At 46.1% G+C, this 18,252-nt stretch overlaps 1 protein-coding gene across 2 annotated transcripts; it reads left to right on the forward strand.

Annotated features, from left to right (window-relative positions):
* The first annotated feature begins 976 nt into the window (after positions 1-976).
* ABCF1 (ATP binding cassette subfamily F member 1) lies at positions 977-16,269 on the forward strand. 2 transcript variants are annotated; one of them, XM_036023751.1, is made up of 25 exons: positions 977-1,198; positions 5,070-5,116; positions 5,311-5,394; positions 5,530-5,659; positions 5,803-5,840; positions 5,925-6,032; positions 6,900-6,953; positions 7,036-7,152; positions 7,948-8,043; positions 8,268-8,390; positions 8,799-8,899; positions 8,977-9,062; positions 9,346-9,485; positions 9,569-9,717; positions 10,040-10,123; positions 10,316-10,440; positions 10,649-10,761; positions 10,899-11,070; positions 11,204-11,278; positions 11,357-11,427; positions 13,146-13,178; positions 13,262-13,430; positions 13,615-13,679; positions 13,763-13,835; positions 13,979-16,269. In XM_036023751.1, exons 1-25 carry the CDS (start codon positions 1,126-1,128, stop codon positions 14,143-14,145), a joined length of 2,493 nt encoding a protein of 830 aa, XP_035879644.1. In that variant the 5' UTR covers positions 977-1,125; the 3' UTR covers positions 14,146-16,269. The 2 variants fall into 2 exon arrangements, with proteins under 2 accessions (XP_035879644.1, XP_035879643.1); XM_036023750.1 differs by having other exon boundaries at positions 1,046-1,198; positions 5,311-5,400; positions 13,979-14,727.
* Positions 16,270-18,252: the final 1,983 nt, after the last annotated feature.

An 18,252-nucleotide genomic window follows, 5' to 3' on the forward strand; every position in this document is an offset into this window, starting at 1 on the left:
CCCCCACCAGGATCTGACCCGAAACCCAGGCATGTGCCCTGACTGGGGATCAAACCCACAAACTTTTGGTTCACAGCCCGGGCGTGGATGACATTTAAAGTCATGAGACATTGGTAACAGGTCTAGAAAGAAGGGAGTCAAATAATAGTCCCAAAATACTTCAACATCTAGACTTCAGAAGAAGATGCCAGGAAGAGAGGGGGAAAGGGAGGAGCCACTGAGATGGAAAGGAAACCTGGAGAAAGCAGTGTCCCTGAAGAAAGCCAAGGAAAGGGGGAGTGACCATCTGTATTACATGACGCTGAGAAAGGATAAGGACTGAGAACTGACTCTAATCTGTTGACCCTTGGCAAGATGAATTCAGGCCATGGTGGGGACAAAACCATGACTGTAGTTGTTTAAGGGTAGAATGGGGGCTGAGTGGGCTGCCAGGCACTTGCTCTCACACTTATCAAAGCCGTAGTGTTAGAACTGAAGCCAAATCTTGATGGCGGTGGTGGTTTAATGGGTGTATATATGTCAGAACTCACCAAAATGTGCACTTTTGCAGTTTCCTTGTCAATTTATTATATGTGCATTTTATTGTATACTACAGTAAAGCTTTTGCCAAAGGGGGGGGGGCGTGGAGTAGGAGGACTTAAGCTCCATCCCACCGTGATTTCTGTTAGGCTAGAGTAATTCCTCGTTTACAATTCTAAACTTGGAGGTTTTGTGATACATCTCAACACTAGACCCACAAGTCCTGAAAAGATGGACTGTGCTTTTCTGCTCCTAACCAGACGTAAGGGGCTGGTCGAAGGTAAGCATCCACTCAAGAAAAAATAGGATGCCTCCATTATTTCGTACTAGTTGGAAATTAGTGATGCGGCATCTGGGGCTTCCCAGGTTGTCATAAAAGCACCCCCTACGCCGGGAGCTGGCTAACGCCGGCCCGCCCCAGTCGTTGCAAACCACGCCCCCACCGGTTGCAGGCACGCCCCGGAGTTGACGGTGAGGCCTGCCAGAGCGCCGCCAGGGGCGGGACTGGTCGTGCAGGCGTGGGGATGCCGGCCGATTTGCAGCCCCACGCTACCGGAAGCGGAAATAGCGGCTGGCGCCGCCAGAGTATCCATAACTGCCGTCGTGATGCCGAAGGGTCCCAAGCAGCAGCTGCCGGAGCCCGAGTGGATCGGAGACGGAGAGGGCACGAGCCCCGCAGGTGAGGCTCGTGGGCAGGGAGGGAATAAAAGAGGGAAGAGGAGAGAAAGAAGAGTACCCCTATTTTAGGAGAGGGTCATGGAACGCGAAACTGACGGGGCCGTGCGGGGCTACTGCGCATGCGTGCGTTGGGGTGAAGAAGCATTTTCCCAGTCAGTAGTGGGTTTAGGGTGTGGGGCGAAAGGAAAAGTGACGCGTGTAGCCCAGGAACTTAAGTTGGACTGGTTAAGAGACAAGGAAGAACATGTGGAACCGGAGGGGAAATGAGAAAGTCCTGTTTTCTTCTCTTTCGGATATGTTCCGCACCATACTGTATTCTACATCCCACAGAAGTCCTTAAGCAGTACCCGGACCTCGCCGCGCGAGAGCGCTGCCGAGCACATATACAGACACTCCCCTGAGGGGCCCATGATCCCACCTGCTTCTCGAGAGAGGATGGCTCCTACATGGGCTCTTTCATAAAGCATATCTGACTCACCTGGAGCACAAGTGAAGATGCTGAGTGTTGGAATGGGACTTAAGGTTTACTTGGAAAAAGCGAATGTTTGTTGAACACTCGTTTTTAATTAAACACTGTATATATTGTGCTTTGGTTGGGGGAGGGAAAAATTATGAAGACATACTGCCAGCCTTGAAGACACTTTAAGGGGAAGATAAAATGGATACAAATAATTGCAGTAGGTACACAGTGACCAATTTTACAAGCATTTATTGGATGCCTCCTGAATAGCTGGTCCTGTGCAAAGTTACCAGGAATGTAATATAAAAGATATACCTTGCTTTGAAGGAGCACCCACTCCAGTGGAAGGGACAGAACATTAATTAGTCAGTGGTTGACATAGTATTTTATGAATGCTTGAGAATGCTACAGGACTGAGAGAAGAGAACAGACTTCTTACTCAGACATGTAGTCTTAGCAAAGCCTCCCAGGAATATATGATAGTAAATTCATTCTTGGAGGATCGGTATGAATTGGTTAGCAGGGAAAATATTCCAAGCAGAGGAAGAAGTGTGTGCAAAGCTGGATTCCACTATTGTTTGATGACTAGTGTGATGGAGCTGGGAAGATGTGCAGGAGACAGATAATGAAAGGCTTTATACACTATTCTGAGGAGTTTAATCCTCAAGACATTAAGAAGGAAGGCCTACTAAAATGCATAAAGAAAGATACAATCAGTTCACCCCAGCAACACTGAGCAGTGCAGAATGGCTTGATTTGGTGGAGATTGGAGGCAGGGAGACTGCTTAGGAGGTTGTCAGAATGATCCAGGTGAGAAATGGTAAAAGAGTGCCCAAGGGCCTGAAGAGTACAGAGTTGTTAAGGAAGTGGCATTGACCAGAACTGGGAACTGACTAATGGAAGGGAGAAGAATTAGGGATGATATTCACTTAAGTAACCCAGTGGGTAGTGGGGTATAATTGAAAGTAGAATGGGCTATAGGCTGAGGAGTGGTAAGAGAGAAGTTTTGAATGCTGAGTTTGAGCTTTCTGTGCAACTTTTAAGAGGAGATGGAAGGGAGAGAATTTGTGGCCATGGAGAGAGATCTACACTAAAAGGGAAGACACAGGCAAGGGTAGTTGAAGCTTTGGATGTGGATGCAGATTGAAGCAAAATAGGACACAAGATGGGAACCCAAAAGAATTTCGACAATTAGGGAAAGTAGTGCAAGGTAGAGAAGGAGGCTGAGGAGATGAGACTTAGAGGCAAGCAGCCAGAGACACTGAGGCAAACGTGGAGCAAGCAGGATTCCTGAAGTTAAATAATGGTAGGAGAGAAGTAAAAGGTAGGCAGCATCGAATGTTGCTTGAAGGACTAAATGTTGCAACTTAAGGACTGAATGTTGCAAATAAGGACTAGAAAAATACTTTTGGGGTTGAGCAACTAAGGGGACAGTAGTAACTTTGTCAAAAGTAGTATTCATGAGGAGGTGACACCCAAAGCAGATTGCAGTATATTTGAAAAGGAGTAGGGGTGAGGAAGTAGAGCTACTGTGGACAATGTTTTTGAGACCCAGTGAAGACAGGATAGAAAACAAGTGATTGAGGGAGGAGACTGTAAGATGAAGGAAAGTGTTTTATTTGCCTTTGAAGTTAGGACCAGCATAAGTGATGTGTAAGGGGAGGAGCTTTTACAGGAGAGATGAACAATACGGCATAGCTTAGCCACCACATTTACCTTATTCTATTTCTTGGAGATTAATTACACTTCCTCACAATTGAACCTGTACAAGGCTTTTCCTCTCTCTAAGGTCAGGAGGGTCAGAGTGATGATTAAAGTACAGAAGAGATTTAAAGGAAGAAGAGATGGGCTGCTTGTGTTAGTCCTTGGGGTAGATAATAGTGTCTGGGATTTGTCACTGCTAGATGTTGTCAAGGTGAGCTGATCATGTCATTACTTTTTTTCTTTTTTATGTTGTTGCTTCCTAATGCACTTCAGTGGATCCTCCTTCTTAATGTCTTTAGGATTAGACTCCTTGGAATAGCATATAAAGCCTTTCATTATTTCTCCTGCACGTCTTTTCAACTCTATCACACTTGTCACCCAATACTGAGATCATATTGTGAAGTGTGTTCTGGATGGAGGACTTCAGCATGCCTGGGACTAAATCAAGGAGCCAGGAGAAGCCATTGTCCAGAACATAGGTGTTGGTAGAGAGACAGAGATATAGCAGAAAAGGTAGGATAAGGCCCTTTCAAATTGAAGTTCTAAATTGTAGGGATTGTCCTCATTAATCACCAGTTTTAAGCATAGTGGATATGCAGTAAAACTTTCCTAGATAAATGATTACTATGGATTACATGGAATTCTGGTCTGAGAAGTACTTTAATGTAGTAAATAGCAGAAAGCTATTGGGGTTTTTTGTTTGTTTGTTTGTTTGTTTGTTTAAGCTAAATGATTATAGGAGTGCTTTTGAATAAGATGGGATAGTTTGGAGGGAATATGATGGTGGATAGGCCTGGACGTGTAGGGAAATCATGAAGCTGCTGGTTGTCTTCCAGACTGGTTGGTGGTGGAAGGGAGATGGGGAATTAGACATAATCCGCTGCCCTCAAGGAAACGAAGATGGACAGAAGGGAGAAGCTGAAATTTATTGTCAGTAAACTTTTAATTTATTAATTTTAGAGAGAGAGAAACATTGATTTGTTGTTCCACTTATTTGTGCATTCATTGGTCAATTCTTGCATGTGCCTTGACTGAGGATCAAACCTGCAACCTTGGCATATTGAGATGACGCTCTAACCAACAGAGTTACCTGGCCAAGGCCAGTCAGTAAACTTTTATGTACTTCCTTGTTTGCTCCCTGGGAACACAAGCTACTGGTAAATAGTGCTGCAGGTGTCTAAGAGGAAACACTCTGTTATCTGTGGGTCACATAGTGTGATCTGAGCTAGAATGCTGTACAAGCAGAGCAGATGGGGCATAGACTCAGATGTTCAATACTTACCAGACACTCATTTACATGGCCTGTAAGTTTCACAAACAACATATCCCAAACTGAATTCATAGTTATCTTTGTCCTACCTTGGGTGGCAAGGGTGGGGAGAGGGAACCTTCTCTTCCATTATTTCGAGTTAATGAATGGTACCATAGCACAATTAATTTTGAAAGCTGCATACATAGGAATCATCTCTGGCTGCTCTTTCTGTCTTCCCACCTCTACCATCACCTGATTTCTACTTTCTCCCTCCCTACTGCCACCCTAGACCAAGCTACCATTGTTTAGCTCGTGGGATAGTGCAAGTATGTAGGGAATGATAGTTTTACTAAAAAAAAAAAAGGTAAAATAGGGTAGAGGCCATTGAGTGCTTTACAGATCAGGATGCTTTGAAATTTGCAGATAATCATTCACAATGTCTGCTTAACCTTCTAGACAAAGTGGTGAAGAAAGGGAAGAAAGACAAGAAGAATAAAAAGACGGTGAGGAAATGAGGGTTGAACCTGACAGTTTATTGTGACTGTTTCCATGTGAAGATAGTGGGAGGTCTGGGGGGAGAAAAGATCTTGTCAAGAGAGGAAGCAAGGCACGGGTGGAAGGGACGGTCAGTGGGCCTATGTGTGGCAGAGGGGCTTGGTGGGTCTCTGAGCCATATTTACCTATATCTGAACTCTAGTTCTTTGAAGAGCTGGCAGTAGAAGATAAACAGGCTGGGGAAGAAGAGAAAGTACTCAAGGAGAAGGAGGAGCAGCAGCAGCAGGTACAAGTTTCAGGGGCCCACTAACCCCTCTCCAGTCTACACTGGTTCAGCCAGGTGATGGGGAACTCTCTGTGAGACAGAGATACTGTAGGGACCAGGGCCTCAGACTCATTCTCACATTCTCTTTGCTTTTAGCAGCAAAAAAAGAAACGAGACACCCGAAAAGGCCGGCGGAAGAAGGATGTGGATGATGATGGAGAGGAGAAGGAGCTCATGGAGCGTCTTAAGAAGCTCTCAGTGCCAGCCAGTGATGAAGAAGAAGAGGGTAAATGACCTGAGGGGAATGGGTGCCTGGAATCCCTGAGCTGTGAAGAGTGAAGTGTCTCATTCCTTGATCTATGAGTTGGTTTAGATTTAGGAGCCGGACATCATCATTTCCTGCCTCATCTTCTTTTCTTGTCATTTCAGTACCTGCCCTGATACCCCGAGGAGGGAAGAAAACCAAGGTAAGCCATCTACATGATAAACAGACACCTCAGGGGTACAACTTTGACCATCCCACTGACTTCTCTGGCCCTTTCATTCTCCAGGGAGGTAATGCTTTTGCAGCCCTGATTCAGGATCAGAGTGAGGAAGAGGAAGAGGAGGAAAAACACTCTGCTAAGCCTGCCAAGCCAGAAAAGAATCGGATCAATAAGGTGAAAGCAGTGGCCCTGCTGGGCATTCCCACTCCAAGTAGCACCTTCCGGCAGTGGTGTGCTAATTTCCTAGCTTGATTTCCTGCTCTTGAGCCAGCTCTTCTAGGTCTGTCTTGCTTAAACTGTCAAAATCAGCTTTTTGCTTTTTTTTTTAAGATTTTATTTATTTTTAGAGACAGGGAAAAGGAAGGAGAACAAGAGGGAGAGAAACATCGATCAATTGCCTCTTGTACACACTACCTACTGGGGGTCAAAGCCACAACCCAAGCATGCATGTGTCCTGACTGGGAGTGGAACCTTTTGCTTTGTGGGATGACACCCAACCCACTGAGCCACACCAGCCAGGGTGAAAAAAATCAACTTTTTAAAATACTCTTTTCATTACTTGGACATCTACAGTGATTCTGTTGCTTTCATACTCAAAATCTAAAACGGAAGCCTTCAAGTCTTTGTTCTTCCACCCGGGGATCTTCCATGTGTATCTTGCAGATTGTTCTGACTGCATCTTGGCATCCAGCTGACTATTCTCTGTGTTGAAGCTTTTGTTCTTTATGCTGTGCCCTCCATCTTCCCTAGAATGCCATCTCCAAGCTTGTGTCCATTACCTCCTCCTCTCAAGATTCACCCTCTGAAGGAAGCCCTCTCACACTGTGATCCCCCACTCATGCAACTCACTGTGTGACCCACAGGCAGATGGTTTCTAATTTTCACTGTCTAGTCTCAAATTGGAAGCTAGGGTTTTTGTGGGTGTCATTTCCTCCCTAGTACCACTCAGTACAGTCAACTTTTAGTCCTAGGCTCCCTAGAAATGCTTTTTAAGCAACAAGGTAGCAAATTAATTTGTGTGTGTCTTCATGTCTTCTCCAGGCGGTATTTGAGGAACGACAACCAGGACTCAAGAACAAAAAGGGGAAGGCCAAGGTGAGGGAGTAAATTGGCAGGAGGATATACTGGGTCTCAAGATTTGAGCATTTCATTAGACCTGTTACCTTTTCCCTGTTAGCCTCAAAATAAATTTTCCACTCTGGACAATGAAGATGAAGAGGATAAAAAAGAAGAAACAACAAAGGAAGAGGAGCCACCCCAGCAAGGGAAGGAGAAGGCCAATAAGGCGGAGCAGGTATGCATTTTGGTGCTGGGGGAGGAAGCCAAGAACTGGTGGTACTGTTACTATGCACAGCAGGAGTTGGCAAATGTCTGTAAAGGAGTTGCCACATAGTTAATATTTAGCTTTGCAGGCCATATACAATCTCTGGCACGTATTTTTCTTTCTCTCTCTCTTTTTTTTTAATGAGTCTTTGAAAATGTAAAACCCATTCTTAGTTCAGGGCCATATAAAAATAGGCCACAGGTCAGATTTGGCCTATGGGCCACAGTTTACAACCCCTGATCCAGAGAGGAAAAGACCTGGCATTAGCCTGAAACGGTCTGGCCTTGTGCCTTGAATATATCTTCCCACTTCCTTGGTTCTCAATTATCTCATCTACATGGTAGGAGGGAGTTGAGTGATCTCTACAGTCCCCTGTGTACTTAATGCTTTCTCATTCTGGATTCTGCTGCATCCCTCAGTGGCTGTATTTAGGGCTTCCAGACCTTTTCTTTGAATGTTAGTGTGTAAGCTATAGTAATGCTTGATATGACGCACAGAACCCATGATGCTGTCAGTTACATTGCATTGATAGTTCTGTGCACAAGTGCATGTACATTGTTTCATCTATACTCCTGTCATCTACCTTGTACCATTGGTGCTGGCAGAAATTCACAGGAGACATGGGGTAGGTATGAGAATGAGAGATGGTCCACCCCAATATCTTAGGACTCTAGGTACAGAAGGAAGGAACTGGCTGTTGAACGGGGGTGGATGACATGAAATCTGAGTTCTAGAAGGGGACCTTCATTTTTTACCATCCCTTAGTTCTCACCAGGTTCAGAGGAAGAAGAAGGAGAGTCTAAGGCTGATGACCCCTATGCACATCTTAGCAAGAAAGAGAAGAAAAAGCTGAAGAAACAGGTAAGACAGGTTCTTAGTGGTCAAAGGCAAGGAAATTATTTTTAAGCTTCAGCTAGGGGACATGTGAATTGAGGGACAAGAAGGGGGGCTTTGAGTACTACTTCAAGTAAAAGCATCAGAGTAGGGAAAGAACAATGTTCTGTGAGCCTTGTCTTGGTGTCTGATGACATGGGGCTGTATTGTGGTGACGGGAAACTGGCAGACAGTGGCTTTTCCCTCCTTAGATGGAGTATGAGCGCCAAGTGGCTTCATTAAAAGCAGCCAGTGCTGCTGAGAATGACTTCTCTGTGTCACAAGCAGAGGTGTCCTCCCGCCAAGCCATGCTGGAAAACGCATCTGACATCAAGGTAAGGATAGGTTTCTCCAGCTCACCAGGAAAGTGCTGGTTCTCTCACCTGTGTTGCCCTGGCAGCCAGGAAAGTGGGGTGTGAGTGGCTTAGTCCATTGCAGGAAAGCTTGGAGGCATCTTCCATACCTTGAGTTCTGCCACCTTGAGCAGGAAGATAGAAAAATCAATAGAGGTGTAGAGTGTCCACCCTTGTAGGGAAGTAAGTGGAACAGGCCTGTTGGAGGCAGTGGGCAGGGAAGAGGACTGGCCTGAGGGGATTATGGAGGGGATTATGCCAGAGGTCTCAATTTGCCAAAGGCTTCCTTGCAGGGAGAAGTCTCTGCAAGGGACAGTAGCTACTGTCTGAGAGGGAAAATTCTCACTGTTCCCATTCCTACTATCTGCACTGCTTCCCTGATGGCTGCAGCTGGAGAAGTTCAGCATCTCAGCCCATGGCAAGGAGTTATTCGTCAATGCAGACCTGTACATTGTGGCTGGGCGCCGCTATGGGCTAGTGGGACCCAATGGGTGAGTAGAGGAGGGGCTGGAAGGAAGAGTAGAGAGTTTTCAGTGATGGCCTAGTCCTAATAATTCTCATTCCACAGCAAGGGCAAGACCACTCTCCTAAAGCACATTGCCAACCGAGCCTTGAGCATCCCCCCCAACATCGATGTGTTGCTGTGTGAGCAGGGTGAGACCCCTGGTGGGAAGGTAGTTCCAGGGGTGGGTGTTGGGGTGGCCAACCAAGAAGGGAAGCAGTTGTAGTGGGGTTGGAAAGGTTATGTGGGGAACCTGGGGACCGGGACTGGAAAATGATGCTATAAAAAGAGGGAGGAAGTGAGGATGCAGGACATTTCATTTGGGGCAGGTACAAAGAGCTGGGCAGGGTCAGGCAAACCAGAAATGGACCTGAAGGGCAGAGGGAACAGGATCCGTCACCCTTGGGGTGGCTTGACTGTCTTCCCCTCCCCCAGAGGTGGTAGCGGATGAGACACCTGCAGTGCAGGCTGTTCTTCGAGCAGACACCAAGCGACTGAAGCTGCTGGAAGAAGAGCGACAGCTTCAGGGGCAGCTGGAGCAGGGTGATGACACAGCTGCCGAGAGGCTGGAGAAGGTAGAGGACTCATGGCACAGGGTCATGGGCTGAGACTTGGGGGTTCTTAAGACTTCAGACATGTAACATCTTCCTCCTCCTAGGTGTATGAGGAACTGCGGGCTTCCGGTGCAGCAGCTGCGGAAGCCAAAGCCCGGCGGATCCTGGCTGGTCTGGGCTTTGACCCTGAAATGCAGAATCGGCCCACAGAGAAGTTTTCAGGGGGCTGGCGCATGCGTGTGTCCTTGGCCAGGTGGGCAGCACCCCTATCACCCTCTCTTCATCCTCAAACCACCAGGCCCTTTCCCATGTTCCCATTCGTCAAAGGCAAGCAGGGAGATTCAAGGCTGAATTCTCTCTTCCTTACCATCTGTTGTCAGACTTCAGGCCTCTTCTCCATTTCTCTCCCTACCTGGTTGATATTCTCATTGATGTCTCCTGCATAGGAACTTCTTTAAGGAGAGATTGGAAGGCGTGTTCATGGTCTCAGGCTTTGCCTACCAGTAGCTGTTCTGGGGTTCTCTGAGAAAGGATCTTCCCCCTCTGACCCTACACTTTGCTGCCCAACCCTCTAGGGCACTGTTCATGGAGCCCACACTGCTGATGCTGGATGAGCCCACCAACCACCTGGACCTCAATGCTGTCATCTGGCTCAATAAGTAAGTCGCCCTTCAAGCCTTGGCATCAGTGGTTCTCGTGCTGCCTTGTTTCCTCCAGCTTTTCTCCACTCTGCCCTTGATGCACTCAATCCAGCTGGCCCTTTCCCTCCCTGTCCCCATGTCTGTCTGCTTCCTATGACTTGACTCATATTTAACTATTGTGACCCTTCCACACTCTTCTCTAAAACTCAGCTACCTCCAGGGCTGGCGGAAGACATTGCTCATCGTCTCCCATGACCAGGGCTTCCTGGATGATGTCTGCACTGATATCATCCATCTTGATGCCCAGCGCCTTCATTACTATAGGGGCAATTACAGTAAGTAGGGTCACTCATGGGTAGAAGAGAGAGGTGGGGCCCCGAAAAGAGGCCTGGGAGGGAGGGCCATAGGGACATGGTGATGAGTTGGGTCTTCTCAGAATCTAGACACTGATGCCTGTCCATCCCATCCTCCTCAGTCCTGATTATCCCTTTGTCTGCTGGGGAGAGGACACCCAGTGATGCCCCTCTTCCCCTTCTGCCCCAGTGACCTTCAAGAAGATGTACCAACAAAAGCAGAAAGAACTGCTGAAGCAATATGAGAAGCAGGAGAAAAAGCTGAAGGAGCTAAAGGCAGGTGGCAAGTCCACCAAGCAGGCGGTAAGGTCTTTCTGTGGTTTTCTGGGGATGAGGGTTCTTTTCAGGAGAATAAAGAAAGAACAGACCCTGGGGAACCAACCTGCATTTCAGGGACCTCTGTGAAGGTACAGTTTTCTCTCTTTCCCTCTTCTCTCTAGGAAAAGCAAACAAAGGAAGCCCTAACTAGGAAGCAGCAGAAATGCCGACGGAAAAACCAGGATGAGGAGTCACAGGAGACCCCTGAGCTCCTGAAGCGCCCCAAGGAGTACATTGTTCGCTTTACATTCCCCAACCCCCCGCCACTTAGCCCTCCTGTGCTGGGCCTGCATGGTGAGCCACTCTAGCTCAGCAGCACAGGGTGGAACGTGGGTACCCCAACTCTCTTCTCCAGAGCCAGGACATGGGGGAGGGACCTTCGGGGTAATGGAATAGAAGAGAAACTGCTTCCTTTCCTGGCTTTCAGGTGTGACATTTGGCTATGAGGGGCAGAAACCACTCTTTAAGAATCTGGATTTTGGCATTGACATGGACTCAAGAAGTGAGTTGGTTTGGGTGGGACAGGAGCCACAGGGAGAGTGTCTGGGACTTCTTTGACCATCTCTCTTGCTTTTTGCAGTCTGCATTGTGGGCCCTAATGGTGTGGGGAAGAGCACCTTGCTCCTGCTCCTGACAGGCAAGCTGACTCCGGTGAGTCCTGGAGCCAGGCAGGGAGGCCGGTGGTGGGGGTGCATGGGAAGTGTGAAAATGTGCTCTTCAGCCCTGGCTGGCGTAGCTCAGTGGATTGAGCATGGGCTGCAATCCAAAGTGTCGCAGGTTCGATTCCCAGCCAGGGCACATGCCTGGGTTGCAGGCCATGACCCCCAGCAACTGCACATTTATGTTTCTCTCTTTCTCCCTCCATTCCCTCTCTAAAAAATAAAATCTTAAAAAAAAAACAAAAAACGTGCTCTTCACCCTAGGCTAGAATCAGGGAGCCCCTCTGCAGGGGAGAGTAAAACACAGAACTTATCACAAATGACTCGTTCCCCTAAGGGTTACTATAAAGAACGGTTTAGATCAATTCAGGGAGGAAAGCCAGGAGATGGGGATTCAGAGCAGGGGTACCCCCGTGTGGGTTTTAGTTATACAAGAAACATGTTACTTATAGACTGATTCAAATTACATAAGCCAAAGAAGAATCTAGAGATAATCTAGAGATTAATTTTCATGGATAGCTTTCTCCTTTTTTCCTTTGCAAATGTGCTGCTGCTTTTTTTTTTTTTTACCAAAAAACAGGCTATCACATGAATTGTTCTGTAGCTAGCTTTTTCCAGATAATATATATCAAGCATTTTTCCATGCCAATAATTATATGGATAAACCAGATTTAAACCATCAGTCTTTTTAATTTAACTTTATTTATTTATTTTTAGAGTGGGGAAGGGAGGGAGAAAGAAAAGGAGAGAAACATCGTGTGTGGTTGCCTCTTGTGTGCCCACTACTGGGGACTTGGCCTGCAACCCAGGCATGTGCCATGACTGGGAATCAAACCAACAACCCTTTGGTTCACAGGCCCATGGTCAATCTACTGAACCACACCAACCAGGGCTGCCATCAGTATTACATTTTTTTTTCCACTAAATGACAATGCTATAGCAAGTATTCTTATTGTAGATCTTTATGAATTCAGTTTTTCTTTTTTTTTTTTTCCTTTAAGATTTTATTTATTTATTTTTTTAGAGAGAGGGGAAAGGAAGGAGAAAGAGAGGAAGAGAAACATCAACGTGTGGCTGCCCCTTGAACTCCCCCAGTTGGGGACCTGGCCTGCAACCCAGGCATGTGCCCTGACTGGGAGTCGAACCAGCGACCTTTCGGTTCGCAGGCCCATGCTCAACCCACTGAGCTACACCAGCCAGGGCAAATTCAGTTTTTCTTAAATTCATTGCTTTTAGGACTTTGGCAGTATATTGCCCTAAAATGCTTTAGGTAGGTTGTAGCCACCTGTCCTCCCTCCATCTGTCACCCTCCTGTTTAGAGGGCCAACACACAGTAACCTTTAGGAAGGTGCTCTTAGATCCTCCTGCAGCCTGTCCTTAACCCCTCTCTGAAGTGGTGCTCTGAGAATGGGCCGTTTGTGAGTCCCTCTGGGTGGCAAGGGTTGTTCTTAGTTGTGGTCAGTCCTCTCCTGGTTCTGAATCTTGCTTTGTCACCCCTTCTTCATTCTCCGTCTCTTACTCCCTTTTGCCCCAAATTTTGATTTCCTGGTGTGCCTTTGTCACATTAGGAAGAACTTCCATGTTCCCTTTCTCATACTGACCTATTCCCAGACCCATTCTTGTGTTTGTCTTCCCTTTACAAAAGTTGGGATGTGGCCCTATAGCACCTTTTTCCTTTCCCTTATCTCACCCCTTATTCTTCTTTTGCAGACTCGTGGAGAAATGAGAAAGAACCACCGGCTGGTAAGTTGGCTTTAGGAATTAGGGAATGAGTCCCAGAGAGGAAGTGGGACTTTTGACTAACCACCTCCTCTCCTCTGGGGCAGAAAATTGGCTTCTTCAACCAGCAGTATGCGGAGCAGCTGCGCATGGACGAGACACCCACCGATTACCTGCAGCAAGTCTTCAACCTGCCCTACCAGGATGCCCGGAAGTGCCTGGGTCGCTTTGGCCTTGAGAGTCATGCCCACACCATCCAGATCTGCAAACTCTCTGGTACTACTCTAGGGGGACTGGGGAAAGTCCTCCTCGGTATTCATATCCACAGCTGTATCCAGAGGCAGAAGGGAAGAGGAACCAAGGCTTGGGGGCCTCAGTACACACACAGACACACATTCAGGGTTGACCTGCAGAAATGCAAGGCTGTCAGTGTGATGGACTTCCTTTTTCTCTGCTTCAGGTGGGCAAAAAGCCCGAGTTGTGTTTGCAGAGCTGGCCTGTCGGGAGCCAGATGTCCTCATCTTGGTGAGTGAGCTGGACTGCAGGAGAGGGGTAAGTTACAGCTAAGAATTCTAATGCTCAGTCATTGTATACCTCCTCCTCTGCAGGATGAGCCCACCAATAACTTGGACATAGAGTCGATTGATGCTCTGGGGGAGGCCATCAACGAGTACAAGGGTGGTGAGTTAGCTTAAAATTCACCTCTTCCTTCCCCTGGGGACCAGGGCCTTCAGTGGCCTTTGGCTAGGGTTTGCTCCCTTCTTTTGTGCTCTGATTTTCTCCTGCTTTCTCCCCACCCTCATTCTTACCATCTTTCTTCAAAGCTGTGATTGTCGTCAGCCATGATGCCCGGCTCATCACAGAAACCAACTGCCAGCTGTGGGTGGTGGAGGAGCAGAGTGTTAGCCAAATCGATGGTGACTTTGAGGACTACAAGCGGGAGGTGTTGGAGGCCCTGGGTGAAGTCATGGTCAACCGCCCCCGAGAGTGATCTCCCTTCCCAGAAGACCAGCTTGTGTGACCTGGATGCCCCCTGTTGTTTCTCTGTCTCCACTCAGAAGCCTGCCTCTGTTCTGCAGCTGACAGGGAGGCAGAGGTGGTCTTGATATGATTAGGATGCCACTTTGATTGCTTCCTTTCCTCTGAAAGATTTGTTCACTTTCCTTATAAACTAGTCTGGCCTTACTTTTGACACTTCTCTGTGCCGAAAGAGATGAGCATCTTCATTATTGTGGGTTCCATCCAGCCAAACTTAGGTGACCAGAAGTTGTCTTGAGTCTCTCTCATCACTCTGCACCCTGCCTCTGGTCCACTTTAAAGCTTCCAGCCCAGTGGCCCCCTGGTCTCTTGAGTGGTGCTGTTCTTTTTTGGTTTTTGATGGATTTCATGCTGACTTTGTGATACAAATGGCTGTGGCAGTTCAACTGAGGGAGAAGTCAGGCCTGAGCTATTATCTGGCATTTGGTGTGTGCAGTCTCTTGTCTAGTTGGAGACTTGGGGGCAGGAAAGGAACACTACTGAACTTGAATTTCCCTGTACAAGGGGAAGGAATAAAGGAAAGGAATTACTGGTGCCCTGTCTGTTTGGAGATTCATGGGAGCTGGAACTGTTTTTGATCTTGATTTTCTTTCTTTTTTTTTTCTTCCTCCCTCCCTCCCTTCTTTCCCTCCTTCCTTCCTTCCTTCCTTTTTCTTTCTTTCAAATAAAGATTTTATTTATTTATTTATTTTTAGGCAGGTGACTGGTGGGAGAAAGAGAGGGAGAAAAACATCAATATATGGTTGCCTCTCATGCACCCCCCTACTGGGAACCTGGCCCATAATCCAGGTATATGACTGGGAATCAAGCCAGTGCCCCGTTGGTTCACAGGCTGGTGCTCAGTCCACTGAGCCACACTAGCCAGGTGGCTTAATTTTCTTTATTCAGTTTTCTGGTGGCATTTAGTATCCTCACTTCCCCACTAATACAGATGGATCTAACCTGCACTCTTACTACACTTACAATGGTGCTTGCTCTGAGGAGCCTCCCTCTCTTCCCCTCACCTTTCAGACAGGGAGAAGGGAGAGTCCAGGACACTCAGGTATCTCACTGTACAAGGTCTGCCCCTGTGGTCAGGGACCAGCTACTAAATCACCTGATATGTAGAGTACTGGGAGTTATACCAGAAGGGGAAAGACAGAATCTGCCTTCATGGATAGTTAGAGAAGGCTTAGCAAATAGGACATGAATGTACATTGTGATAGGATTAATTGCCAGTGCATGGTTCTCTAGACTCTTAAGTTGCTACATGCCCCTAGAAGGGAAAGATTATCTGGAATGTGATTTTTGGGAGGATCACTTGAAAAAAAAATAAGGATTTGAATAATGAGGGAACAGAGAGCCATATCTGGAACCATGAAAGAGAAGATCTAAGGCTTGGAAGGAAGAAAACCAAAACTGTATAGGAGTTAATGAGAGAATATGGCTCGAATGGCCACTTTTCTTAGTTTTTGAAGAGTGGGTTTGGAAAGTAAAATACAAGTGGTGGGTGGTGATTTTAGGTAGTGATAGGCAAGACAAACTGTAGAGCCATGATTGGTATAGCTCAGTGGGCTTGGCATCGTCCTGCAGACAGAAAGGTCCCCGGTTCAATTCCCAGTTGGAATACATACCTGGGTTCTGGACCAGGTCACCTTTGGGCACATGAGAGGCAACCAATTGATATTTCTCTCTCTCCCTCCCTTTCCCTCTAAAAATAAAATCTTTTTTTTTTAAGGCAAACTGTAGAAACTTACAGGGGTAGACCCCATACTTCCGTGGGGAAGAGGCAATCCTGAACTAGACAGGGTTGGAAAGGACAGGGCAGATGGAAGGACCAGATATGGGAACTGAAGACACGAGGGTGATCAGTGTAGCTAACCTTTTCTAGGGAGATATAAAGAGCTGTTTGGTTAAGACTGAGGTCGGAACTCTAATTCTGGGAAATTATTTTCTGGCCAATTGAATAAATGAAACTGGATTTCTAGTAAAAGTATTTTACTACAAGTGCAGTTTTGGTGTGGAGACAGTTGTAGAGGTGCTATAAGGTCACATGTCTAATTTAGAGAGAAAGCAACCCCCTCTTAACATAATTGGTGAGAAAAATCAGGATCTTGAGTAAGGTATTATGTGTAATTTCCACAATTCCCTGAAGTATCATAGAACAGTGGGAGTCAAACTTCAAGTTCACTTATTAATGGTGTGACCTTGGACAAGCCTCTTGGTACCTGTTTTCTAAAAACCGAAGATGATAAAAAGTGCCTACCTCACAAGTTTATTAAGGAATTCAACATGTAATTATTTGTAAAGTGCTTTTCAGTTTGTTTGTTTTTTCCTTTTGTTACGTGTATTTCTTGTTACCCTGTACATTTAAAATTTTCAGCTTACTGATCTAGAGATACATAAAATAATAGGAATGGTATTTACAAAATGAATACCAGACTTTTGCATTTCAAGTTTTTGATCACTAATTTCACTACAGGTACTTCAGATGCTCCAAAGTAACTTCTCTCCAAGGGCACACATTTTATATGTTTCATTAGTAAACATAGTAGATAATGTAATGAAATTAATAATGTACCTATCTAAACATGGGCAAAGGGATGCTGCCCCTCCCCCCAAATAACAGCAACACGGAAATGGAACATGGGAAAAATAATTTACATGGTACAGTGTATGAGTAATTTAAAGCCTGGAAATGCAATCCCATCAACTGAATTTCATAATTGTTTCATAAACAACTTTTAGCACCCACAAATCTTGCACTAATGTACATAATGAGCAGCATGGATGTTTCCATAAAATAGTTCTGTACATCTTCCTAATGAGGAAACAGACTCGGAGGACATTTATCGGCCCAGCCCTCCCAGGCCATGTGGTGCACTGTACCTGGAATGATGGCCTGGTTATCTCATTCCAGGATCCTGGGCATTCTCCCTAATGTATACAATGTGGACAAGAGGACCAAAGTGTACGAGGGGTGTGAAGGCCAAGGTGGGACTGTTTCAGGAACACTCAGGAAGGCATTTTAGGAAAGATTTGTCAATGTTATGATTGAAACCTGAAAGCCAGGGACAGCCCTGTGGCCACACAGAACTCCAAGGAGTCCTTGGAATGGAAGAAGTTGCCCCTGAGAGTTTTAGACAAGCAAAAATGGGAACTGAGTGGTGCCCTGGAGCATCTCCTGGAGGCAAGGAGAGAAGGGATGTCACCTTTACATGGTGTGATTAGGAGAGACTTCTTAAAGGAAGTAATTATTAAAGCCAAGGCCCAAAGGAGATGAACCAATCAGATGAGTGGGAAAGAAGAACCTTCAAGGAAGGCACAAGAATGTGTGAAGGTCTGGAAGCTGCAAAGACACTTGAAACCTATTTAATGTTATTAATGTCAACCCAATAAACTATTAAAAAGTTAAAAAACAAAACTGGAAAGACCTTGATATAAACAAAGAACATGGCTTGAGCTGGGGCCAGGACACATGGGATCTTACAAAAGGAAATTGGGATATGGTCCTAGGAGCAATGGAAGGCCATTGGTGGCATTTACACAGGAGTGCAAATTGATCTGGTTTTCATTTGTACAAAATTGCCCTGGCTGCTGGGTGGAGAACAGTGGATGGAGCAGATAGGAGAGGCCATGCTAGAAGTTAGATAATGCCTTAGAAAGGATATGCCCTTCTACAAAAGGATGGAAAATAATGTAGACTTGGGTGTTTTCAGGTGAGAATGGGGCTCACCTCAGAGGTTTTGGTGCCAGAGAATCGGGAAGAGTTAGGAAGTTTGACAAACAGCAGTGAATGTTGAGTTAGTACAGTACTAATAATTTGTACTGAGCCAAGATGGTAGCATTTTGTCATTTTAAAAAACTGGTTTTAGAAATGGAGAGAGAAACATCACTTTGCTGTGGCAACTTATGCATTCATTGGTTGCTTCTTGTATGTGCCCTGACTGGAAATTGAACCTACAACCTTGGCATATGGGAATGACGTTTATCTGGGCAGGGTGGATTTTGTTTTCATTATTAGACTCCCCAGGAACAGAAATAAGAAATATAATGATGATGACTCAGAACTGGAGATGAA

The sequence above is a fragment of the Phyllostomus discolor genome, chromosome 4 (assembly GCF_004126475.2).
Source record: "Phyllostomus discolor isolate MPI-MPIP mPhyDis1 chromosome 4, mPhyDis1.pri.v3, whole genome shotgun sequence".
NCBI classification, from domain to species: domain Eukaryota; kingdom Metazoa; phylum Chordata; class Mammalia; order Chiroptera; family Phyllostomidae; genus Phyllostomus; species Phyllostomus discolor.

Coding starts and splice junctions, on each gene's coding strand:
- ABCF1 (XM_036023750.1), top strand. CDS start 1,126: ATGCCGAAGGGTCCCAAGCAGCAGCTGCCGGAGCCCGAGTGGATCGGA. Junction 5,401..5,529: donor AGCAGCAGCAGCAGGTACAA/GTTTCAGGGGCC, acceptor CTTTGCTTTTAG/CAGCAAAAAAAGAAACGAGA. Junction 5,841..5,924: donor GAGGAGGGAAGAAAACCAAG/GTAAGCCATCTA, acceptor TTCATTCTCCAG/GGAGGTAATGCTTTTGCAGC.